This window comes from Trichoderma gamsii, assembly GCF_001481775.2.
Source record: "Trichoderma gamsii strain T6085 chromosome Unknown Scaffold_64.2, whole genome shotgun sequence".
Lineage (NCBI taxonomy): Eukaryota > Fungi > Ascomycota > Sordariomycetes > Hypocreales > Hypocreaceae > Trichoderma > Trichoderma gamsii.
This window is the reverse complement of record NW_020171401.1, coordinates 70,040-95,816: the sequence shown is the minus strand read 5'-3', so window position 1 is coordinate 95,816 and position 25,777 is coordinate 70,040. Positions and strand designations below refer to the sequence as shown.

Sequence of the window (25,777 nt, the reverse complement as noted above, 5' to 3'; positions counted from 1 at the left end):
AAAAAAAAAAAACAAAACACCCCCCTCCTTTTTTTTTTTTTTTTTGGCAGTATCCATTCACTTATCTCGACATTGCTACGTCTCATTAGACAGCTGGGTCCGAAGATCAACGAAATATTGCACCATAAAGTCTTTCGCATAAAAGTATATATTTTCAGTATCGGAGGACTAACGAAATTTAGTCGAAAATAATTGAACGATATGCCCTAGAAAACATACTATGACGAATCTTTACAACCTCAGTCATTATCATTGACGGATAAAAATGGGTAGAGCTACTCCGTACATCTCTTCGCTTTAAACCTTGGGACATGGGATCTTCAGGTATCATGGTATAGGTAAGACAGCCATTCACAAATTATTCACAAGGAGCCCAACAATATCGAGACTAGTCAGCTACTATTGTTTGTCGCTTGAATCTGGGGGGGTCTAGGTTCGGCATGAGCACTATATTTCTGAAAGATCCCACTTGAGTGAATCTGCTCGTATCAGATTTTAGCTCCAAAAAATATCGGCCAAGAGATTAAAAGAAGACAAAAAGGAATAATAAAAAGAATTTAGCCGCCGAGCACAGGTAGCAGCAGCTGTCGATTGCGTACCGAGAGCCGCTTTAGGTCCATTTTTACCTGCATTCTCCACGCTGGGGCCCTTCGATACGAGTCTCCTCGGATCACTGTTCATTTGTGGAAACTACACCGGCCAAGGGGGGTTTATTTAATCTGTTAGAGAGCCATGACAGTCACTCATAAGAACCTATTATCTAAGGGACATTGATTTGGTATTAGGGTGATGTACTTTGTATTGAAAGAAATCATTTGGCCCAATCAAATACTATCCTGTCCCTGCTCGTTTGCCTTTATATTCATTTCAGCGTTTGCCTTGTTTTCTTTCCATCATTTTCGAGACAATTAGCGTAACGATCCACTTGTGCTCTATTTGACACATTTTATCAACTCTCATAATCTGCTCTGTGTTATCGTCATTTTGTACTCAGTATAGTACCAATGGGTCTACTATCTGCTGTTAGCTTTTTTTTCTCGAGGTTCCCGAAATTTGCTCGCAGGCCTGGATGGACTGCTGCTCGCGCGGTCTCACTACGACTCCATCAATTTCCAACCGACGAGGGAAATAGCGATGAAGAAAGCAATGGAAAGGCGTCAAGAACGCGATGTCATCCTATATTCAAGATGTTGCTCTTTGTAACTGGATTAGCTGCTGCTGCTGCTGCTCTATTTGGGAGGCTATTTGAAGTCTCTCAACTTCCTAGCTTCTCTCCTCCGAACATATCATATCCATACTCCGTCGTCCCGATGTGGTTATCGAATAAGGAACCAGCAGCTGTACCTGTGCTTGGAGAATCAAATTTCGACTTTGGGATGTATTTTCCACCACAAGGAAACAACTTCTTTCCACTTGTGGCGCCCTACAACGAGCCGCCTCGCCGTCGACCGAAAACACCGCTCTTCATCCCCTTTACTAGAAATAATGCCATAATGCGTCAGACAGTTCTCGGATACATTGCCAGCGGATGGCCCAGGGAAGATATTGTTATTATTGACAACAGCGGAACTGCCGACGCCAACAATCTAAATCTCCTGTCAGCGTCGAACCCCTTTTCCCTCGACTACGATCTATTTCGTAACAGATATGGCGTTTCAATACTGCAAACATCTGTTCTTCTTAACTTTGCTCAGTTACAAAACTTCATGCTGAGAGTGGCAATGGCCCGTCACTGGCCATATTTCTTCTGGAGCCACATGGACGTTGGAATTCTGAGCCACGAAGAAGAGACGCCATACTCGTCGTTTTATGAACGCGTTCTTAACATTCTCGATGAAGCTGAGTCATCCCGACTATCCGGCAAAAGCAAATGGGGAGTCAAGTTCTTCAACTTTGACTTTCTCACTCTGGTCAATGTGGACGCGTGGCGGCGCATTGGGGGATGGGACGTGTTTATCCCCTATTATACTACGGACTGTGACGCCTACGGACGATTGAAGATTCAAGGATATGATATTGATCGCGTGGGTGCAGGGCATATATGGGATGTGGCTACCGTCGTGGAAGATCCCGAAGCCAAGTTTTTCCCGCCTAGTTCTCAGCCGAGGTCTGACAATGGCGAGACATCCAACAGTACCACCTCTGAGGATAACGCGCCAAACTCGGAAAGATTCAAGGCTCTAAAAGGCGAGCTGCAAAAGATTCAAGATGACAAAAACGCTAACGGCCGGAATATATGGCAGAATATGCAAAAAGGAGGAAAGGGAGAGCCGTGGACGTATGATCCCGCAGGCTTCCAAATTGCTTGGTGGGAAACGTCAGATCATGGAAAGAGGCTCTTTGAGCACAAATGGGGAGGAGAAGGCTGTGATATCTTCGAGCTCAAGAAGACTATGGACAGTATGTGGAAAGGTGCAGAAGAGTAGAGTTATTGGTGCATTCACTTTGCAAATCTACGTTGGGATCTGGCGACGAATAACAACTTACTGTGGCTAGTAGAGATATGGCTGTTAATTTATTTATGATATATCCAATGAAAAGGTGATAGGCACGTCAATAGTTACTATTACTAATATACATAAATTTTGAGCGAGTCACCGGCCCAAGGTTGTGGCTAAGTGAATGGTCGAGGGCGGCTAATAGGCGGACGTGGGTCGCCGCTGTCGACTTTCCCAACGGAGTGGGCTGACTACTTATTAAGAGTTACAACATGCAATTGTCTAAGTCATCAACAATTGAATCGATCTAAGATCAATAAGTCTCGATAACCAACACGTAGCTTCCCTTGCCGATGATTGTCTTCCACCAGGAGGCACTAAAGTATGAATTGCGAGACGCGTTGTCTGAAGCCATGATTACTTAGGCTGCGTCAAGAGGCTATGTATTTATTGACAGCAGGTCAACTAAAGAAAGAAGTGGAAAACAGACGGTAACTTATGTCTGCCACCGGCGTCGCAATCATCCTCTTTCTTTGAGGGATCTACAACGAAAGCGACCACTCGAACAACTGGCTGCGAATTCTTAGTGTTAGGCAAGCAGTTCGTAAATAAAACGACGTGGACCGTGAGACATCGGTCTAAATTCTCTTTCCCTAACCACGAACCCAGCTTGGACCATGCGGCTCATCCGGTACTTCGGTCTCACCCGTAGAAGATGTATCTCAAATTAGAAGTCTCTCAAATGCTGGAATCGCCCTAAAGGAGATTTGACATACATCCGTCAGATTAGCGACTCAGTGGTGATCCAGCGAGACATTTACAACTAAATTGCTGATGTAAGACGGGGAGTTCTTGAGGGACAAATTAACGTCAATGCCCTCGCAGATCAGCTTTTCCAGAGAGATTCTGGAGTATTCTAAGCCGATTCAGATGGTAGGGTAAAGGCAGTGCTTTTCGTTCATCCAGATTCAATATCATACCGGCAGGCTTATCCGGATGTTCTAATTTAGATTGTGTATACAAAATAAATGAATATCGGATATCACTTCGTGACGTTATCGGAGCTGATGCTTGCCAACCATTCCTCTAATTTACGTTTGCGTTTTCAAGTGGTGAGTCGGATGAAGAGTAATATTGGGCTTTAGGTCAGCTAAAGCTACTGTCGACGTTTAAATTTATATACTAACAGATCGCTGGATTGCAGCATGAATGCTGCCTCCAATCACTTCTCCACTTCCACTTCGCTCTTATGCCTCTGGTATGCCAACAAAGCAGTTTTTCGCCACCGTCAGCCAAACTTTACACAGAGACTACGGAAAACATGTCTAAATAAAGATAATGGATTCAAAGCTTGGAACGAGTTTTTTTTCCCCATTGGCATTTAGTTATCCAATCTTCCAATAAGAAGCGTTCTCTAAGCACGTATCGGAGTTCGAACGGAAATACCTTCCTGATTGTACTAATGAAGTGGGGTACACTAAAACCACATGGCTTGAAGTTGACTATTTGAGTATTCTCTCCCGAATGCAATGATCGCATGCATCCCGGTAGTGACCATATCGAGTAAAACAGTCCGTTGATACACACAAGAGAATGACGTAGTTTGATAGGCTTGGCTTCGAGCATTTTCTGTCGCTATGGTTAACGGGTAATTTGAGGCGTCGTTCTTTATTATATTCTATAGATATGGCCATGTAACTAAAAGTTGGATTTCTTCAAAATTCTATCATAGCGAGTTTATAATGCCGGCTTTACGAAGCAGGTTGAATGATGGGATGAGTAAGAATCGGCTCTTTGTCCCTTGTTATGTTATTTTAGTGAGGTACAGTGAGGTACATGTTAATTGCTGCCTGTTGACCTCTTCTGAACCAAAGCTACACCTCCTCAAGTAGTTTAATTAATAGTTTAGGAACACTAATTCTGCCTTTCACTGTAAGCGATCCCCAATATATGGGTTACGATGAGGAAAAGTCATAACTTGAGGGCCATTTATGTAACACAGATTGATAGTTGCCCTATTGGAGGAGACACCACCGGGCGTAATAAATTGTGTGTGTGTGTAAGCGATCCAGGCGATCTGGCTTGAGTTACCCTAGCTGAACTTTATGGCTACAAAGCTTTGAGATATCCTAACCATCCCAATTTCGACGGGGGCTAGGTACAGCCCTTTATTGCACTGCCTTTATGGCCTATTTAAACTGATATAGCTGCATTCATAAATAAAATCTCTATAAATAAATAAACATACTATATTAGAAGTGGAGATTATACCATGTCGGTGCCTCACGCCAGCGCAGATGCTCTTTATGGTCAAACCCAAAGTATTTCCAAAATCCTCATATCATCGTACAAAATCTCTCTCTCACTTTTGCCAAACCAGAGACAGCAACTACCGTCTTACTCTTCGCTCGGCTGTCTCATATACGCTTCGACCGCTGTATTAAAAACCGCAAATGAAATACAGCCTCCAGCAACAGCTTGCGGTCCCGCATTCTTGGCCAAGATGCCTCCCGCCAGACATCCCGCCGCCATGCTGTTGACTAGATCGTTCTTCGCTCGGAGGCCTTCGATGCCGCACTCGATTCCGGAAAGCAGGCCGCCGAACTTGCCAAAATTCTTTGCCATGCTCCAGTAGCGCATGCCCATGTCCTTGAAACCGATTTTCAGCTGCTGGCGGAGAGGAAATGAGGTAACGGCTGGTTGACCATTGGCGCTTTGGAGGGGACTGCGGAAGGAAGTATCGTAAGACATCTTTAATTAAAAATAACTAGATTAGCCAGAAATAAAAGAATTAAGAGCAAGGGAGCGACTCTGAGCAGCTATAAACGAGAAGGGGAAACAGAAACCTACAGATGCCATAAATAAACCGAATAGTCCGCCCATGCCGAAGCCCATGACACCTGACATAATAGTCTTGCCATAGCATGATTCCATTGCACCTTGGATCTAGACCCATGAAAACAGATTGGTAAAGCTGTATGCGTTACGCGGCGCGAGTAGAAGTGAAAGATAGTATGGGAACCTACGGCTCTGACATTTGAATCCTGGCCACCAAGCTGGGGAATGAAGGGAATGAAGGGAGTGTTTTCGTTGAACGGTGAAGGAACGTTCATAATGGGCAGGGATCTGGCAAATAGTAATCCGTCTATATGGTAGTGAATGCCTCTGGGAACGCGTTGCCGACAAAATGATTTACTTGTATGGAGGTTGAACAAATGGTCACCTTGAAACTGCTATCAAGAATTAAGGCAGTTAGGTTTTAACTTAGACTCCGCGGGGAATGATGACCGTCGTAAAAAATTAGCTCTCTTTGTCAACAGTTTATATTTTACACCACCTTAATCGCAGGCCAAATCCTTCTTAGCTATCTTTTTATTCCTCTCGAGATCGTCTTGCCTAACGCCAATTTTTTCTTAACCCCAATCCCGAGTGCGAGATCTGTCGTGCTTAATTATTCGTGAGCTTATTTGTAGACGTCAACTGACGCGGGACAGCAGTGCTTCCGATACATCCTGTGACCATCGTTCAACTTTCCATCTGCGGTTAGCGGCAGGAGCTCGAGCCCTGAGCTGTCGTCTAAGTTTTCATATTTGGAAATCACTGTGAACATGATCGCGAGCTTTGCTTCAAGGTTACTTTTGGTAGGCTTGAACAGTTTTGGACCTGGCATGATGCAGGCACATTTCGTCCATGTAAGTGAGCTGAATTGCTGATTAAAGTGAATTTGGCTCAGCACAGTTTCACTCTGCTAGCCCAGCAAACCAACCTTCAGTTGTGAGATATTATTGGTCTCTAAATATTTAACTTTTAGCTCAAGCAACGCTGAGAAAATTAACTGCCAAACATGTCCAAGCTCGCCGCCTATCTCAAAACACAAGTCTACCCAACGACAAGCCAACGTAACCAGAGTTAGACTAAGAGCCCTCAGCATACGCCTACCTTCAACACTTCAACTACTCCATAGTTTTCTATACTAGTGTTCAGGACTTCTTCCATCATCTTCGCCATGTCATCCTCCAACTCCAACCCTCGTATAGTTATTACGACGCACGACACAGCAGGAACCGCTATCTTTGGCTCCGACAGTGAAGTTCCCCTATTCTACCCATAGGGCCGGCGGGTTCATCCTTTGCAGTAACCGGCATACGCAACTCAATACCGGTCAACAACATCGAGCCTGCACCATAGCCAGAGGCGCCAGATCCTCCCTGCATGTACCTGCCTGGTTTTGCGAGATCTTTGACCTATAAAACATTCCGTTGTAAGATGGTGGCGATTAGGCAATCGGATAAGGGCTTGCAAGATATCCCGCCGAGTGCCCTTGTATATTTGATCCCACTGGGTGCGATCCATCCAAGGATTTGATGATGCAAAAGCATAGTTTTTTGGTGACTGGTCGTATATGGCCGGTTGGCTATTCTCCTCGAGGCGTTGTTTCTCTCTGATTAAAACTGCATTAAGGTGTGTTTCTGCCTCGGCGCATTTAGAATGTTTTCCATCATCCGTTAATTGTTTCCGTTTCCCTTTCGGCATGTGTGGGTGGCTGCCGGACTTCATTTGCGAAGGGTGGGTATGGCCGCGACCGACTTCAAACCAGCCACTAGCCGCTCTTGATCGGAAGAATCGTTGGCACAACACACCTTCTGTCGAAGGCACCTCATCTTGGCTCAATGGTTGCAGGGTTGGCTGCCGCACTTTCTTCCGTGGGTTTATCCAGCCGTGCTTCTCGCGGCAGTGAGCCTGTATTTTTTGTATTTGGCAAGCAATATGAGGGCAAGTTCGACATTTCATGCCATCAGATCTTGGTGGCTCAAGATATGGGATTGGCTCTATAGTTGGCGGAGGAATTTTAAAATTTTCTAACTCGGACTGCCTGTGAATGATTTTGTTAATTCCTTGGACTGCACTGACGATTTTACATCGCTCGCCAGGCGGAATTTCGGGGTGTCGCTTCTGCAGGTGTGTGGCAGTCTCATCAGCAACACAGGCAAAGCGACATCGTTGACAGATAACAAGCCGATAGGCAGGTAAAGAAACAAAAGGGTCTATATTATATAATAGAAAAATAAATGCATGCTATGTAATAATATATTATATATATATCTAGCTTTTATTATTATTAATAGTGAAAGTTGCTTTATTATATATATAAGGTACACAAAGGTAAGAAAACAGTCAGCACATGCAGCACATAGGGGTTAGTTATTCTTTATCGATAAGAACCAACTCTACCCCAGTCTTCCAACCCAACTCTACCCCCGGTATAGTGTTAAACTCTACACTCTACTACAGTTGACCAGAGCTTCCTAGTGACTAACTTCTTTAGCGTTATCCCACCGCGGCGTGCTAATGAAGTCACGCTCTGGCTCCATGGGCCGAGGGGCAAGTCCCGCTGGCTGACGAGGAAATCCGCAGAGTTCTGGCGCCTGGCGTTTTCAATTCTGGCGGAAATAGAACATAAGAACGAGAGCCTCAGATATGAGAAGGAGGTTGGGAAACCAGAATTCTCCTAACTGTATCCGCTGCTCAAGCCACGCACGAGCTTCCGTGTCGACGCTAAGATCAGCGCCACCTTGCTCTGCATGATCACCGATAACGACTTCGCTGCAAGGATGGAAGGGTGCGCATATGCTGCAACACCCTCGACTGCGAGAAGACGAGCTTGGTATGTCTATGCTTTCTAGCCAGCGGAGATTTGATTTCGCTCTCTTACAATCTGCTTCTCTCGTTCATGAGTCATATCATGATCCGGCTCTAATTTTCCAGTGCTAGCAAAGCATAGCTGGCAGCCGACAATCCTCCACCACTCGACCGTTCTAAGTATGTTCGTCAAGCGGAATCATAGCTAATGCATACTGCTTGTCAGCTGTATAGTCGTCGAGTAACTCAATGACAGCGCGCCGATCCTTGACTGCATCGATAGATGACGATTCGCTGAAACTATCGAATAGGGGCTTGAGCCGCGGCTAGGCGAAATATTCCTCTGGCTATCTTGTGGGATAGAACCAGTATGAGGTGACAGGGATATAACCGGTGGTCGTGGTTGTGGTGACGGAGTCCTGTGATTAATTCGTCTTCTCTTTTGTGGTGGTGATGGCGTCCATGACGATACGCTGTGCCAGTGTGAAGCCTCATCTTCATCCATTACTATATACTAATTATTAGTAAGCTAGTTTAGCTTTGAGATTTCGGTACTGCCTGGAGGGAATCGGAGAGCCTCATCAGGTGACCTAGTACTGGTGCCTAAGTGGGTATAAGACTGCACCTGGTGGCTACCCGAACCTATTATTCTGCTGGGTAGATGGAGAAACTCGTGCCGCTTGGTGGACACGCACTCGTAAAGCTCTAGCAGCCGCGGCTGTAGTACAGCACCGTACCTACAAAACTGGGTCGCGTCGTGGCGGTGTTGAGCACCGGCACTAACCCAAGCGGCCGAGCATCGGCCACTGCAGATGACACTACAGACCAGTACAGAGGTATCTGAGCCACAGCAGCAGCAATGCAACAGAATTTTTATAAACAATGCGGCAAAGTGACTGGAAAATTTTATCTGGGCAGCCGGGCTGGCCTGAGTGGAGCAGGGCGAGATTTTCGAGAGATGTATATTCAGGGGCGGCGCCTCAAACTGCGGCAACAACACTGAACGCCCGTGAAGAACACGGCAGCTATTACCCTCAAACAACAGAAATTCACTCACAATGGCAGTTCCTAGCTCAGGTACATTCGTCGTCTCTCAGATAGATGTGCTTGAAAGCATCCGCAGAGGACACTCCGTGCCGGTCACGGAGCTCACCACTTCGAGGGAACAAAGAACACAGGATGCCGAGACCATCCAGGACCTCATCAGTGCCATTTTCCCCAGCTCACAGCGGCGGGGAATATCCATACCCTCCTTCCAAATGTATCTCAATTCGAATTTGATCACAACATTCTCAAACACACAGTCGGCTCTCGGCAAGGCCGCGACAAGCATCATCGAGCGCTGGTATTCCGACGAGCAGGCTGGATTCCCGGCGAGAATGCCGGTGGAGGAACACGAGGATCGTGTGCTCCGAGTAAGTGATCGAGAATCCCAGCAACTCCAGCAAGATAAAAACAAGCATCAAGACTAAGTTCTGCGTATTTCTATTCCTCAGTGGATCGCAAGCTCCGGGATCGTCCCTCCATATGCCGGGAGACAAGGATCTTGGCGTCCGGATTATCTCTTCAGCGCAACGTCCGAGAAGGCCTTTCAGCCTGTAATCTGCGAGATAAATGCTCGGCTTCCGTTCAACACCTGGCTCCTGCTCGGCTCTGCTTCCAAGCCATTCGATCAGCTCGGGCTTGACAAGGCCGGTCTCAAGACTGGCCACGATGGTGATGTAAGGAACAAAATCCGTAAAATGGATCTTCTAAGCGCTTGTGTAAGTGCAATGATAACCTGACCAGTCGGCATTTGTAGGCATTCCACTCGGCAATTCTCAGCATGTTCGATGCGTCTCATCCCGGGCATATCCTAATAGGTTCTGAGTGGAAGGGCATAGACGTCCATGTTCTCCCGAACCTCTTTCAAGGCAAGACTGGACAGCCGATGCGGATCATCTCGCCGGTACAGTTGCGGCTTACCCCGGACTCCAGCTCGCCCACAGGATATCATCTCTCTTGCACGGTCGTCAACCCCGAGAGCGGCAATGAGGTCGAGGAGCGAGTCTGGCAGATGGCCCTTGAGATCGTGCAAGGCGAACTGCGGGATCTGGACCCCGACGTCATGCGGGAGATTGCGCGCGTCTGCATCAATGATTTCAGAACCTACTTCTTGTTGCATGATAAGCGCTTCCTCGCTATCATACTCGAAGAACTCAACAACCTCCTAACCTTAGGAGTGTTTACTGCTGACGAAGCGCAACTACTCAGAGAAGGCATCGTCCCTTCATATCTTCCCGGATCGCAGCGCTGGCGGGAAACGATTGCTTCGCCAGCGACGAAAGATAGTTTCGTACTCAAAAATGGCAGAGGAGGAATCGGGATGGGACATGTCTTCGGGAGCAGTGTCTCGGAAGAGGAGTGGGTCTCCGCTCTTGAGAAGGCGGGTGAAGTCAAGCAATACCTGGGCGGCCAGGCCGTCTCTCTCCAGCAGAAGGTAACACAGCATGAATTCGATATTCTCAACGCTGCTGGAGAAGATAATGGGAAGATGCATGTTGTGGGCTCGTGGGTTGCGTTGAACGGAAAGTTCGTCGGAACAGCAGTGATGAGGATTGCTGAAGAGCTGTGTCTACCGATTCGGGAGGGAGGCAGGGGAATGGGTATGTTTGTGGTAACTGATGCTTGAAGGTCGGAATAGGCCTGATATTATGAGTCAAGAGTCTTTGTTTGAGAAGACCTAGGCTAGCACTAGGACAGGAGCAGGAGTCGCACGCAGGAGTTACGACCAATACCACCGAAAACATACACTTCAGCGCGCGCAATTCATTCAGAGGATATCATAATCTCAACGACTATATGGTGCAAGAGCGTCCGGGAACTCGGTACTGTGTGAGATCCGGATAAAGGGGAACATTGTGTTACAAATGCGAAGCAGAGGCGCATAAAGAGGACTCGCTGGGTTTATTAATAGAAAATCCCTATGGATGGGTGCACTCTGCTCTTGGAATCCTGTACTTGTACAAATAAGAAATTGAAAGAAATAAATAAACAAAGAAAAGAAGAATCAATCGAACATCCCCAGAGTAAAAGTTAAAAAAGAGAAAAGAAAAGAAAAACAAGACGCTATAAGGCGAAAGAACATCAAATGCTGCGAAATTATCATACACTGCTTCTGCTTTCATGTTTCGTCGTCGTCTGATCGGGGCTCAAAATTAAGCTGCAAATAATCTATGGTTAGTCTATAGTTGTTGTTGATGAATGTATGAATCACATACCGAGTTGCCATTGTAAAGTTGGTGATCGCGCTGCAAGTTCTGTAGCCCTCTGACACGGCGATTTCTCTCCTCAGAAGCCGTCCTCGCCCTGGCAAGAGGTGTTCCATCTCTCCCCTGGCCCCTTTCCCCTGCGGCTTCTCTCCGCCCACCGCCCAGGCCAACCAAACTCAGGAGCCATGTAAAGAAGCCCAGAATCATGGCAAGAAACTTGGAAAAGAAGGATTTCTGCTGCTGCTCCGCGGCACTATAAGCCGAAGAGTACTTTTGGACGGGAATGAGGACCAGGGTTGATGACGGAGCTAAACCCAGCTCGCCAAGATGCTTGCTTTCTTCCGTTGCGTCAATGTTCTTGTTAGGTAGCGGTGTCAGGACCTGCTTGAATGTGTAGGGAGCATTGCCCTCGCCTCTGTTCTCGTCGACCCAACGTCTGACTCCCTTTAGAGGAGAAGCCGTTTTAAATCTTGAGCGTATGGTTGAGCCGTCAAAGAGCCGGACCTGTAAGGACGCCATTTCGGATACCTTGGCCATTGAGGGCAGTTTGCTCAGCTGAGCATTGGCCGAGGCAGCAGCGCCGTCTGCCTTTTGGCTCTCAATTTTCTGCTGCTCCTTTGCCGACGCCCGCATCCGCCTCTCCTCTTTGTCATCCTCTATGCGCTTCAGGATTCTTCGCCGCTCCTCTTGTTCCGCCATTCTCTTCTTCAGCTCCTCGGCCTGCTGATGTTTTTAAGGAGGGAATTACTTGAGGGTTAAGGGGAAATGAGGCCCGTTTACTGAGCTGGGGAAGATGCAAGAGAGGTTGATATGGAAGAAATACGTGCTTTTTATCGGGTAACGTGGAAAATCTCGAAATAAGAAACGGGCCTCGTTTCTAAAGGCTTGACAAGGGAATAAGATGGTAGCGTGTGATTGGCGCAGAGAAGGAAACGGGGGCCGTTTCCATCAAGATTTATAGAGTAAATTTATATTACAGGTGGCCTAAGACCCTGTTCTTCAGCTCTTTACCCCTTGTCCCATGTTTTAATGCATGTGACTAGATCATTTCAAGATGTCCATGTCACGGTGGCGCCTTGCTTAACGAGTCAGTTTATTACCCAGTATTTACTTCCCTGCTGGCCATCAGCTGGTACAAAGGGGAGTTAGGCACCAAACCGCTCAATATGTTAATCGTCACAGAACATGATATAGGGTTCAACTCTTTGCTGCCATCTAGTACATTATTTACTATGAGGGAAATACCATTGTCACCATTGTAGGATCAAAAAAACTTGTGCAATGACTGTCGCGACGCCCATCATCAAAGCGAGGGGCCTGTGGGGCTATAGCAACTCCGTTTTCCAAACAAGGTGGAGATAGACGCATGACAATGAACTCATGACCAAAAGAAGGCTCTTTACAAAGATATAGATCGTAATTCACCGGGATAAGCATAACTCGACGACCCAATCGTGTCAGATTATGAGAAGCATGTGAAGAGCAAAGGGGAACCAAGACAGTTACTCGTAACAGACAGGTGAATTTTTTTAGCAGCAGTTGATTGGTGGTATGTTGAATACTGTACCTCAGCTGAGGTAAAATATAGAAGGAGGTTATCGTCTCTTGGTAGCTGTCGCGGCACTCATTGCCACCCCATGCCTGACATATGGGTACAAGTAGACCAGTCGTTACCTCTACTTTCGATTACGTTGCGGTTCAGAATTTGATAGGTATAAGTACTCAGGGTAGCATATTCCGCAGTAAAAAGACCTTATTGGATGAGCACTCCGTAGGTTCATCTAATACCATGTTCTTAAGTTGTCAAAGCCCGCGGCAGGGATAAACCCCGAAAGCCCGCGGCAGGGATAAACCCCGAAAGCCCGCGGCAATCGAACACCCTGTTGTACGCAAGTCCCCGGCAGAAAATAATAATGGAAATTGAATTAGATGGACCTGATAGATTTAGTTAACATTACCCCGACTGCATAAGTGACCTCAAATGAACTACCTAACAGCGATGGAACAAGTTAGCCTGACTCAACTGGACGACCCTAAGTAAACAAGCCGACCCTGATTCATCTCTTCTTAATGATATGGAGTCTTTTGTCAGCCAGATGTCTATGTTTCATTAAGTGCCTAAACCAGGTCTATATCCAATATGCGTCCCTTCGGTTACCCTTTTTTTCGTTGGTATCAGACCTAGGTATGGGTTGAATGTCTAAATTAGGCAGTCTTTAACGCCTCAGCGTTATTTATTGGGCGATGAACTTAAGTAAAGGCCTTTTGCAGGACCTAGAGAAAGCTAATCTTGATATATTTAGCTACACGGCGGGCCCACCACAGCCTACGCTTGCCCCAACTATTTGCATCGGCGCTTCTTGCGACGACGCTAGAGGGAATACGTTTTCGGAGAAACTAGGACACAATTTAGGCAACTTCTGGGATCCAATAGAGCCACGGGTACCTGAGGGGATTATATAAGCGCTGCTGGCCACCAATACACACCGCCAACTTCTCTGCTCCTAAGATTGATTAGCTATCTTTCATCGAGCTAATATAAGATGCAGCCGATTGAAGAGGCTAATCAATTTCCAGATGACTGTATTCCTCCTGAGGGTGATTATGCGTCTCGAGATGCCTTGGTCAAAGCAATCAACACCTGGGCAGCGCCGCAATGCTATGCCTTTGTAACCGGAAGATCACATAATGAGAAGACTGGAAGGCTTACTGTTACATATACTGTCGATCGTGCCTGCCACCCTCCAAGTGCCTCAAAAGGCCGTAAACGGCATACTAGCACACGAGGCACTAGCTGCCAGTTTTCTGTTCTAGCAAAGCAAAGTCTCAATAAGGCTATATGGGCCTTGAAACATCGTCCGGATAAAGAATTTGCTATCCATAACCATAAGCCAAGCTGGCATGAGTCTGCTCATCCAGCACATTGCTCACTATCTAATACAGATAGATCAACAATCAGCAGCCTTACAAATGCTGGAATAGTGCCTAAGGATATCAGGACTTATCTCCGTCAGAACTCAAATACTATTATGACCCAGCAAGATCTCTTTAGCCATATTGCAGATAGCAAGCGAGAGCGCTGCGAAGGCCAAAGCAATATACATGCTTGAGCCAATCAGCTAGATGAGGAAGGGTTCTAGAACCGGATGCAACTTAATGAAGATGGCCGGGTTACAGCAGTATTATTTGCTCATCCAAAGTCATTAGCATATCTTAAAGCTTATCCAGACCTGCTTTTCCTAGACTGCACATACAAAACGAATAAACATGGGATGCCGCTTCTTGAGATTATTGGCGTTGATGCTTGCCAGTGATCTTTCTGCATTGCATTTGCATTTTTGAGCGGCGAAACTGAAGAGGACTATATCTGGGCTTTAGATCGGCTTCGATCAATGTATGAGCTTTGCGGTGCAACTCTCCCGTCTGTTACTGTAACATATCTAAAGATCAAAGAATTTTTCAAATCGCCGGAAACATAGACGATATATCTCTGCAGAATTTATCTAAAGAGCACGCAAAGCAGACTTCTTTCAATCAGAGGTTTGGATCCGGACGTAGGCTTGGAGCCGGACCTAAACCTAATTAACTGGTTATAGTCGGTGTGTCTTAGCTAGATAGCTAGATTCCTAGAGGAAGCGGAACTCTATAATTTGCTGTTCTTTGTGCCTTATCAAAGCCCCCTTTTAATGAGTCTGACTGTTAATATATCCACATCTGCGAATGTTGTTGGCGTAGAGCCATGCCCGCAGGCTGAGGCGTAGGTTTTGCAGGGACAACAATCCCTAGGATCTTCTACCTTCCTTTTCCAATTGGTGTTTAGGAACTCTTCGAAAGTGTGAGATCAGTTTTTTGTTCGCGATCACGCCAGCTACGCAAATAAGCTCGTTGTCTTAATAGTCCTCCTGAATTACGCTGGGATTGGCTGGGTACCCTCGCGCTCTTGTATCTTCGGCGTTGATCTGTTGCGCTAGCGCATGCGTGCCAACCTCTCTGGCGCTAATCCCGGCAAGCAAGTTGTCGTCTCCCTGGTCTTCTGCATCGGCGGGAGCTGCTGTTTCCGTGCGCTTCCATGGAAACCATTTGATTAGATATGGTCCACCATTTAATAGTGAACCCCAGTGCCGCTGAGTACAAATGCTTGTAAGGATGCCTTCTTTCATTTTTCTCTACTACTTCGCCCATGCTCTTTTCGATAGTGCTTTCATATAATAACCTGGCTCTGTGATAAAATATGCATAAGTGGCATTTGAACCCTAGATGAATTGGCAGCACAGTTATAGGTGGACTGCCATGCTGCGGTAGCTTAACGGTATTAGGGCTCTGAATGTCCTAGAGCCGGCAGAGCGTCTTAATTGCATGCAACTCTTGACATTTAGTCTTATGTTGGTTTCTGAAATGAGATTCGGCACCGTCACCGGGGTGGACCGCGATCCTACACAGGAGGCATACGCCGACCCTGTGGGGACTTAAAAAGGTAATAAGATCTTTGGATAATATTTGTAATTCTGGATAAGAATTAGTCCTGTAATGAGTCCTGGGTGTCTGTTTAAGTACTCTTACCTTCATCCAAAATGACTTTCTTCTTTACACCGGTACTGGCCATGGCTGTTGTTGTAGGAGATCTCGCCACTTCATGCTCTTTTCTTATCTTGCTTGCCTGGTGGATGAATTCATGCCACCGGGTTGAAGCCCACTTGTAAGCACGAAGCAGTGATGGCTGTAAACCATGCGGGTAGGCACCATCGAGACTGTATGTTGTGTTATGTTGAATAACCTTATGCCCGCTTTGCATTGCAAATACTATGTTTCTGTCGGCTGCCGGGCTCTTGTTGTTATATTGGTTAAAAGGGGTGTAGACTTCTTGCATGTGCTTTTCTGTTATAGATTCGCGACACCCATTTTGCCTTTTACTGTAAATCTCAACAATATAAATATACCACAACCAACATTTTGGAATCAAATATCAATCATATAAGACGTATTGCTCTAAAATAAACCTCTTTGCCCTTTTTTATTTTCTTGCTTTAAGCAATGCTACCTGTGCAACCTGGACTAATCTTGGCCTCCGACACTATCGGCGCCTTCTTCAGGTTTCCAGCTACCTTATGGGTATGCCCATTATGCCGGCAGCTTCTGGACAGACTATAAGGTGATATTATAACCTTTTTAAAAAGTATTGAAGTTGCTTTTGACTTCATCCAAGAGCTGCCAACCGATATTAATATAGCCAGTGCTAAATGTATTGTGTCGCAGGTTTGCGTCCAAATCGTCAGACATAATAGAACTCTCCGCTCTGAAGCTTTCTGAAGTTCTAAATAGAGATAGAATCTCAGGACTATTAGCGATTGGGGTATTATGGAGAAAGTGCAATTTCTAATTAAACGGAGCTGAGGGTACGTTTTGTTAACAAATGGTAATAACTGAGATACTGAAGCGCTACTGACTAATTGTTGGCGCTGGAGAGCCAAAACGTTGCACGCAAAGCCCTTACTACGCATTAAACGGACAACGAAACCATCATGAGCCAGAGAGTCCTGCCCCAATACAGGGAAGTGGAGGCTTCCAATCTCTAGGAGCAGATGAAATCCGCCGGCGCATTAATCAGCGGGTTTAACGCAAAGCAGATAGCTGCGGCGTATATATAGCTTAAAACAGACGCCTAAAGTGGTAGGAAACTCCCGGGTCTGAATTTTTCTCTCAACACTACTGGAGCTCTGACGAAACGTCATATTGACCGACTGCAACAACGATTGAGCTCTACGCATCGCTATCCACTGAAGATGGCTGAGACGCCGGTTCACTAGGCCAAGCTTTACAGTTTAGGGTAAGATTCATGGAGCAAGCACTTGGAGCCATTCAACAACTCGCAGAATTCAACAAGTTATTAGACCAATCATAAATCTAACCGATTCCTTATTGCTGTCGAATACAATATCGGCCTCTTGGCTATCCTGAGAACATAAACATCATTTACTCTAATTATTTGATCGATCATGTGGTTTGTGAGTGACCATGGGATGACCCTTCCATACTTTGCACGCGGCATTCCAAAACTTGTCATGCTCCTCTTTAATATTGTTCCATTGCACCTCCCGGGGTCCGGAGGCAATGCAGCAGTTGTCAAAGTAAATCTTCAGCGTTTCAAAGCATTCTTTTTCTGTCTCCTCCGAAGCCCGAGGATCCCCCCATTGGATAACAAATCTCTTCGTGGGATCCCTTTTGACTTTGCGGCCTTCAGGTGCTTCATAAGTCCATGTCAAGTGGAGGCCTTTCAATTCTCTCGCGACATCGTCGTCTCTCTGATCGTCGTCGAATGGCTCCCCTGTGTCTGTGAACTCTGGCTCTTTCTTATCTTTGCCACTGAGCTTCCAAGACATCAAGCCCCGGAACTCAGACTCTGTGTCCTTGAAATATCTAAGGGCATTGTTAGAGGGAGAGAACGCGGCAAAGAGATGGCAAGTCGGGAGATCTTGGGCTGGTACACACCGAAATAAGGTAAGAGCGGGTGCTTGTGCTCCCTTTTTGTCGCTCACCATCTGTACCAGACAGGCTTTCATGGCAGCGCGACGTCGGATTTCTGGGGCGTATTTGCCTTTCTACAGAATAATATATAAGCTTCGTGCGCCTATGTCGCTCAGTTGAACAGATAAAGGCTCTAGAAGCCTCGAGACAACTTCAAAACTTCCCGGAGAGATTTTTAACTTACTTTTTTGGATCTGATGTCCAAAAATCCATCTTTTGAATCAGGGTTACTCGGGTCTTTAGGACACCAAGACCATTCTTGTTCCCCTAATGTTGAACCCACCCAACTGCCTTGTTGCAAGAAGAGTGCGCCTCGTTTGGATGCCGAATCCATCAAAGTAGTTGTATTTTTACAGCGAGCCACTCTGTGACTACCAAAATCGTAAGACCAGAAGTTGACCTTGCTCACAACCTTTTCCGTGAGATCATTAGTGGTACGCAATGCAAATGACGTACAGCGCCCAGCAGGAGTAGTCCAACAGATTGAGAGCGGTGGCTGAGTTATCTCCTCTGCATCTATTGCTTCCAAAGCTGCCTGTAACTCCTTTTTCTTCTTGTTGTCACCGGACTTCAAGCTCAGTGTGAATGGCTCTTCCAACAAATATTCGTGGGTCAGCCCCATCTTGTCCAGAAGATAACTGACCATGATCAAAGAAGTGTAGGGCCCATCATTGAAAGTATCTATCCAGGCTTTATCGATGACAAGCTTGTCAATAGTGAGTGACTCCATGATTGGTATCACTGCGGTCCAAAAAGGCGTGAAGATCGCGCGAGAGGCAGTTATTCGCTTGAAAACTTTGTATGGATTAAATTTTGAGGCTCGAAGAAGGGGGCTCAAAATAATTCGTTGCGAGACACCAAGCAGCTTCAAAGTCTCAAACAAGTGTAAGAGGACATGGAAAATTAGGTCCAACCCCGAAGACAGTGGCATACGCCTACGGTGCGTGTTTGTTCACCTATGCCCCCTGAATAATGATATCATATGTAGAAAGCCATAAGGTGCTCCGATGGCAGCTGAAAATCCCGAGCCGCATCTCTAGGTGGAACTTGGCCAACAGAGCTAAAGCATGGTGATGACTGGCCAGCCAAAGTAACAGCAAATCAGCATACAGATAGGTGGCTCTCGCTATTCAAAAGCCCCCTGTTGCTGGAGGCCATCTTATCCCGATTGCTACTTACAAAAGTTCTCTGCAGGCGCTACTTGATATCACTACACGATACAGTCTCAATGAAGTGTTCACACTAACCTGTCGCTGTCTGACAGATATGCGGGATTTAATCCGGCCAGTAATCAGTAGAGGCTTGCCATAGCTTTCTCCAGCCTCCTTGATGTGACGATCAGAAGAAGCCTCTCACAAGCTAGCATTTTCCCCGTGCACTAACCAGCGCTTCCCGTGCCGTAGTCGCCGAGACTTTGCATGACGCTATTGCGTTTGTAAGTCTGCACACCCCTCTACTTTATGCATTTATCCAATATCCACGGATATGCATTCTCTGTGGTGTAGCTTGACATGGATTCCTTATGCCCCACCTGTGCCGTGCAAGAGGAGTCGAGCAGACGAAAAGAGTGTCTCAAAGGGGTAACTGATGTCCAGTATTGCTTCACATAGCCAGCTGAATGATCCTCCAGCGGCAAACATTCGTCAGTTGATAGATGTGATTGACGATGTTGGCTTATGAGGTAGCTCGCGGCGCAACGTGATGTCGACCTATAGACGAAGACTCAAACAAAAATATTTAAAAGTGAGAACATGGCACTGAATCGACATCTTTAACTTCAGATTCCACAATCACGCTGCCTATCATTGTAAAAACGTTTCTCAAGACATAATTTAACATCTTCTTCATCAAATCTGCAACCATGCCTAGCAAGAACTCGGCCATTGCTTCTGCCCCCATCCCACCGACAAAAAACCAAAGCGGAAATAATCTCGTGTGGAATGTGGCAGATGGCTACGTTCAGCTGGCTCGTCGTACCGACAAGGACGACAATCTCCAACAACCCGTGGTTGGCAAACCACCGCATGATAAGCCAGACAACGACTTGATTGCAGCGCCCGACAACAGGGCTCCTCTTACAAAGCCCGCTGACCCTCCTGTCGAAACCAAACAAGTAGCACCATTTCAATCCACTTGGTCTTTTGCAGAAGCTGTGACACCTAGCTTGGTTAGTACCTATTTTATTTCGTCGATTCTGCCAAAGCTTGCTGATGAGAAATAGACCAGAGTGTTTGCTGTCAGAGACGATTACGCCGTGTGCTTGATCAGCCCTGGCTACCATCCATTGAAGAGGGCCACGGCAAAGACGTTCAGCATTGCGGCCTGTTCCAAGCCCGATAGTGATGGACCCGACCATGAAAAGGTTCTGGTTTACTATGTGGTGTAAGTACAAAATCTCTTATAGATATTACCTAGACGTGTCAATGGCGTTGCTTACCTGTGCTGGCTATATAGGGAAGACGACAACAGTGACCGACGAGTCGCTGAATACAACATCAAAGAGAAAAGAGCCTATATCTTGAGCACCGACCTGAGCTCTGATCCATCCGACGCCACTCGGTTGTGTGCAATTTACTATGCTCCACCTGGAGAAACTACGGAGGAGCCGTACATCTTCTTCCAAAAGAAAGACAAGATTTTTGAGTATCGAACGCAGAAGAATTCTTGTAAGTACATGCCGATGTGATTATGGTAGTGGTATAAGGAAGCTAATAAGAATCTCCTAAATAGCTAGCGAGCTCACTGGCATCACTGATCTTCGCAGCCCAACTCCACTAGCCATCTGCCGTTTCAACAAGAAGGTGTATCTCTTCTGGCTGTCATCGACCTACCGTCTCATGTACAGCAGCCGGTCTGCAGGTCAATGGACATCGGGGACCACTGTGCCGGCTCCCGCAGGCGGACACCAGCCATTCAAAGCTGATACGCAGTCTGATCTCTCTGTGGTGGCTGATGAGGAGAAGGGCCAGATTACCATTTACTACAAGCAGGTAGACTCTGACAACGAAGTAGATGCGTACGTCTGGAAGGTAGCTCCATAGGCATACTACTTTGGCATGGCGATGTAATTCTACGGCTATGTCGCCATGAGTGTTAAATTCTGCATCGATATAGTTTAGTACGCCGCTTTGTAGCTCAGAAAACCCACAATACAAAGTTTGTTCAGTTCAAAAGAGGACAATAGCTACACTTTTGACTAGATAGCGTGGTGCCAAAAATCAGAAGGTAGTCTAAACAGCTTTGACGCCTCAGAGCGTGGCAGAGGAAGCCGATTAAGTGCATTTCTTTATTACTTCTAGCATCAGCATCTTTAGCGTGGTATTTTTTGTGGAAGAAATCATTCGTAATGATTCATTCAAGAAGAAATCACGGCAGGCGACACTGTTCTTTGGGTCAAGTAAAATGTTGTTGCACCTAAAATAGTATAAAGTACCGGTTAGCCAAATCGCAAGATAGTTATACACAATTGTATTGATTCTTCTCTCTGGGCTTGCTAAGCATGCTATTCGTGGCGGAATGTGTCAATCGCCGACGAAAGCCTAAGCAGCGTGAACAACAATGTAGTAAAAACACAAGGAAATTTGTAATGCGCAGTGAACAGTAAATGCACTTTGATACTCATCAAGCTCAAAAAGAATAACTAATGAGAGAATGGAGTTGGTAATCACAAGAGCCGCGCTGATCCAGCGATCTTTCGCATTTTGTTCTGTAGCACTATCCTCACTAACAACTATCGCAACCTTTATCCGTTTCTCCCCAAGAACCCCTTGCCTCCTACACTGCATAGTTACAAATTTAACTTCAAATTCGTACTCCCATCTTGCGGGTTGCGATGCTCATACTCCTCTTTAACAGTGACCTTGACAGACGGAGTCTTGCCGCTTGGCCAGTCGCTGTAGTCAGCAATCATGATACCACTAAGCGTGAAGCTCAGATTCTGAATGCTTCGCATGACGATAGTCTCCGCCCGGGGGACTACGGCAAGGTGGAAAAACTGCCTGCCATTCTCATCTGCCGTAAGAGAAGTCACAACGTTGAGTCTATAGTCTGTAACCATGGTAGCTCCGGGCCCATCGTAAAAGTCCATCAGCGTTGCGCGGACCTTGCTGTCAGGGGTTCCGTAGGGGAAGGTGACAGTGATGCGCTTCATGATCCAGCCGTCGTTGCTGTTGTCTTTTTTGCGAAGAGAGAAAACTAGGTCTTGTCGGTAACTCAGCTTGTCCAAATATCCTGGCGCTGAAGGCTTCGCCAGCGAGTACATTGAGAAACCCATAAGCAGTCTGTCTAATGAGGACTCCATCGACGCTCCCAATAATTTATGGGCAGCTTGTAAAGCAGTTGCTCTAAAAATGGCCGATTTGCTTTGTACAGTTAAAGGCCGTATGTGAGGAGACAGATGGTTCAATCTGGTCGGGATAATGGCCTCAATAGCCGCCTGACTGGCCATGGCAGCTGGTGTTGCAAAGGCAGCCTTCCAGTCGATACCAGATGGATGAAGAGTCACTTTGCTGTTGCTTGACTCGCACAAGGCAGCTTCAAAGAGCGGTGTTACTGGATCACGCAACATCCGCAAGCCGGCGAGTAAGCCATCATCATTGCTGTCCCACTCACTAGGTGGGAACAGATTGGGAGTAATCCGAACTTCCAAGTACCACATGGGATTGTTCAGTTGTATCCCCATCATTGTTGCAGTGGGATCAGTCTCTGTATAATCATCTTTAAGGCCTTCTTTCAAAATGCTGTGGACTCTGTCTGCGAATTCAGGGAGTCGCAGAGCGCGAACGTCGACGCCATCTTCGTTCCATGTGAAGATTGGCTTGCTATTCGGCTGTTCTTTGTCACCCCCCCCAGGATAGTGCATAAGAGTCTTGATGGGGTAAGTTCGAACTTCTCTCTTTTCTTGCTCGCTGAGAGGGATGGTATAGATCTTCCGGTATGCAACACTCAGGTGTGTTGGCTTCAGCGAGGCGCCGCAAGCAAATGCCTGTTGATGAGGTGGCTCTCTGAAAATAATCTTGGAAAGATCCGCCGAGCCAGGCCTCGTTTCAAACATGACGAGAAGAACGCCTTCAGCAATATTTTCCTGCCGGATAATGATAGTTGGGTCGGGCTTTTTCTGGTCTTTCCGGTAAGCTTCTACAATAAGGTCGGGGAACTTGATGCAGAGCTCTGAACGGAGCAAGAAACCAAAACCAGGCCGCTGAGGCTGGTAGTGCAATCCCTCATGCGCCTGGCCCAGATAGTCGTTGACCCTCTTCTTGAGCTCTTTGCGGATTTTCTCATCGTTAGCCTGATGACTCCCGATGCTTAAAGCACCATCAATAAGACTGTCAACCCAGTGACGATCAATATGGAAGAACCGCAAGCTTTCTGGTGGCAGGTAAGACGGATCGGGGATGTAGTAATGCGCGGGTACACCGGCCAGGTAGATACGATCAAGAATCCACGAGAAGACGATCATCCAGTCAGGATTCAAGGGAGTGTTGAGCTCATTGTACATGACGCCCTCGGTAGTTGACCTCGAAACGCGTTCGGCTGCTTTAGCAACAAATTCGCTGTAGTGCTGCTTGACCAAAGATGATTTTCGGGACATGTCCACTGATACAGATGATAGGGGCATCCATCTAGCATCGGGACCGTGTTGAAGTCTGGCCGGATCGCGAAGCGACCTCAGCGTCTTCAGCGACTCTGCAAGCTGGTGAAGGATCTCATTACGATTTTGGAAGAAGCCATTGGCCTTGAGTATCTCTTTTTTTGTTTCTTCCATGCCTTCCCGGCCAATGGTTAGACGCAGCCGAGACAAAGCCGTCGTATACCCCTACAACGGAAAATGATTGTCAGCGATTTTGCTCTCAGAAGGGCCACACATAAAAAGAAGGTTTTATATCTTACCTGGTCCGCTAGGGCCAGTGACTTGCCTACTTGCCAAGCCGTGGAGTACGTGATGTCCATGATACCAAGCTCTTTATCCATAATTTGGAGGTCTTCGCCGGTATAGGACATAGGTGTATCTTCCTTTCCGTGGTTGACAAATGTTGGTACAAACGGGCCCCTGATCCACGCCGCCGTCTGTTCCCCAGTCTTGGTTCTGTATCTTGTGATGACATATCCATCAAGCAGTCGACGTTCAAGTCGACTTGGAAGTTGTTGTCCAAGCGGAAGGCTTTTCTTGATCTGCTCTGGGTCGACGCGCAAGACGTCATGCTGAGAGCCAACGTGTCGAAAAGCGTCATACACATTGAACGAATCTGGGGGAAGACAGGTATACGACCAGCTCTCGAGGCTACACAACGCCACCCGATCTTTTTGTACTGGATAAGGCATGTCTGCGACGTTTTCTATGCTGACGAGATGGATAATCAGGTCTGTTGGTTCTTTTATGTCCAGCGGCCCAGAACGTTGAGATATGACGACGCTGAAGACGCCTTCTTCTCCATCAATGCCGCTATTAGCCATTCCGGTGGTATTGATGTTTCTTGTATGAGAAAACCATTGGTAACGCGTAACGTCACAGAGGTTTTGGTTGGTGGACTGCTCATAGTTTTTAAACAGAGCGTTGAATAAGTCTTTTGGTACAAAGACGAAGTTTGCTCCGATATCTTTGCTGTCTCCATCATGAGGATCCCCATTTGCTTGGACAGCAGGGCTGATGCAGTCAGAGTCGCTCGCCGCCACCAAGCTCCCAAGTTCGCCTAGAGACAAATTGACATCCAAAGTACTGGTCTGCTTCTTAGAAAGCTTAGGATAAGCTAGCTCATGCTGGCTGAAGACGAGGAGGGCAAGCCAAGGGACGCGGTTCCGTGCTTTGGGATCCTTGATTTCCACAGCTCTCCTGGTCCATGGGAGTTGTGGATTTGTGAGGACAATGTGCGGCAGTATTTCAACATTATCAGTGTGGCCTTGAGGCGGATACACTGAGTGAACGCTCCTATCAGGAAGTTTGAATTTGGGAGCGACTACGTTAAAATCCTGACTGTCGTTGAGCTTGATCTCCTTTTCCTTATTTTCGTCTCTTCTGATGACTTGCTCAGTCGATATGCGGTGTAGACCAGCGACCATCGACGGCTCATAGAAAGAATAGAGACGCTCCTGGCCTGGGTAAAGCTTCTCCGGTTTAGAGGCCAATTCAGTGGCTTCATTTCGTAATAGTGCCTTTTGAGCGTAACGATGAGCCAGGTACCGCGCCTGAGGTGGCTTCCGGCATATTGTGTAAGAGACCATTTTCTCGAGTGCGGTGACTTGTAAACCTTTGGACGATATCCAGGTGGTGTCTTGAGCTGAGATGAGGCGATTCAGATGCTATCAGGTAATACAATGCGCAGAGGCGTTTCCCCAAAGGTTCTCTTACTATTGCGTACTCAACATTTGAGTGGGCATTGGAAACTATCCGAAATTTTGCTGAATCCTATTGCAATAGACAGCAAGCCACAATTTCCCAGTTTGCGAGGCAGTGTATCATCTGTAAAAGCTGAAATGTTCAGCTCGCCACGTCGTCTCACACTTAGACAGAAATGTATGTGATAATACGTAGCTGTAGCAGCTAAAATGTAGGTTCAGCTCGTCACATCGTTGCCCGCGGAGATAGGAATTCATGTGATAATATGCAGCATTCGTCACAACCCATCATTCAGCATACAAGCCTATGTATCAGCTAGAGTAGCTGAGTCTATCTTCAGCCCGACACATCGTGCCTCATTTAGGCAGAAACATACGGAAGGATATGCAGATGCCATCACAACCCCTCATTGTGCGGGGCAGTATATCAATTGAAATAACTAAAATGCGGATTCAGCTAGATTCGGCTCGCCACATTGTCCCCCATTCAGATATCATATGTCATAATATGCAAACACTGTCACAGACAGACGTGCATGACAGTTGTGGCCGGCCGTTTCGAGCTGAACGGTGTTGTATTTATATGCCGTC

The 25,777-nt window shown here is 46.6% G+C and overlaps 8 protein-coding genes across 8 annotated transcripts; 4 read left to right on the top strand and 4 right to left on the bottom strand.

The window, feature by feature from the left end:
- Positions 1-1,187: 1,187 nt before the first annotated feature.
- Positions 1,188-2,689, top strand: TGAM01_v210511 (hypothetical protein; the record flags this gene model as incomplete). Its single annotated transcript, XM_024550816.1, has 2 exons — positions 1,188-2,317; positions 2,644-2,689. The coding sequence occupies 2 exons, from the start codon at positions 1,188-1,190 to the stop codon at positions 2,687-2,689; spliced, it is 1,176 nt and encodes a 391-aa protein (XP_024404445.1).
- Positions 2,690-4,835: 2,146 nt separating this feature from the next.
- On the bottom strand, positions 4,836-5,551 carry TGAM01_v210510 (hypothetical protein; the record flags this gene model as incomplete). The annotated part of the gene is made up of 3 exons (XM_018809598.1): positions 4,836-5,189; positions 5,289-5,384; positions 5,465-5,551. 3 exons carry the CDS (start codon positions 5,549-5,551, stop codon positions 4,836-4,838), a joined length of 537 nt encoding a protein of 178 aa, XP_018657201.1.
- Positions 5,552-9,136: 3,585 nt separating this feature from the next.
- TGAM01_v210509 (hypothetical protein) lies at positions 9,137-10,804 on the top strand (the record flags this gene model as incomplete). The annotated part of the gene is made up of 4 exons (XM_018809597.1): positions 9,137-9,493; positions 9,575-9,841; positions 9,880-10,723; positions 10,782-10,804. 4 exons carry the CDS (start codon positions 9,137-9,139, stop codon positions 10,802-10,804), a joined length of 1,491 nt encoding a protein of 496 aa, XP_018657200.1.
- Positions 10,805-11,241: 437 nt separating this feature from the next.
- On the bottom strand, positions 11,242-12,028 carry TGAM01_v210508 (hypothetical protein; the record flags this gene model as incomplete). Its single annotated transcript, XM_018809596.1, has 2 exons — positions 11,242-11,280; positions 11,339-12,028. 2 exons carry the CDS (start codon positions 12,026-12,028, stop codon positions 11,242-11,244), a joined length of 729 nt encoding a protein of 242 aa, XP_018657199.1.
- Positions 12,029-13,399: 1,371 nt separating this feature from the next.
- Positions 13,400-13,730, top strand: TGAM01_v210507 (hypothetical protein; the record flags this gene model as incomplete). Its single annotated transcript, XM_024550815.1, has 2 exons — positions 13,400-13,514; positions 13,633-13,730. The coding sequence occupies 2 exons, from the start codon at positions 13,400-13,402 to the stop codon at positions 13,728-13,730; spliced, it is 213 nt and encodes a 70-aa protein (XP_024404444.1).
- Positions 13,731-17,304: 3,574 nt separating this feature from the next.
- Positions 17,305-18,782, bottom strand: TGAM01_v210506 (hypothetical protein; the record flags this gene model as incomplete). The annotated part of the gene is made up of 3 exons (XM_018809595.2): positions 17,305-17,743; positions 17,816-17,925; positions 18,036-18,782. The coding sequence occupies 3 exons, from the start codon at positions 18,780-18,782 to the stop codon at positions 17,305-17,307; spliced, it is 1,296 nt and encodes a 431-aa protein (XP_018657198.2).
- A 930-nt stretch (positions 18,783-19,712) lies between these two features.
- Positions 19,713-20,892, top strand: TGAM01_v210505 (hypothetical protein; the record flags this gene model as incomplete). Its single annotated transcript, XM_018809594.1, has 4 exons — positions 19,713-20,018; positions 20,073-20,233; positions 20,306-20,517; positions 20,582-20,892. 4 exons carry the CDS (start codon positions 19,713-19,715, stop codon positions 20,890-20,892), a joined length of 990 nt encoding a protein of 329 aa, XP_018657197.1.
- Positions 20,893-21,638: 746 nt separating this feature from the next.
- On the bottom strand, positions 21,639-25,072 carry TGAM01_v210504 (hypothetical protein; the record flags this gene model as incomplete). The annotated part of the gene is made up of 2 exons (XM_018809593.2): positions 21,639-23,669; positions 23,744-25,072. The coding sequence occupies 2 exons, from the start codon at positions 25,070-25,072 to the stop codon at positions 21,639-21,641; spliced, it is 3,360 nt and encodes a 1,119-aa protein (XP_018657196.2).
- Between the last annotated feature and the right edge of the window lie 705 nt (positions 25,073-25,777).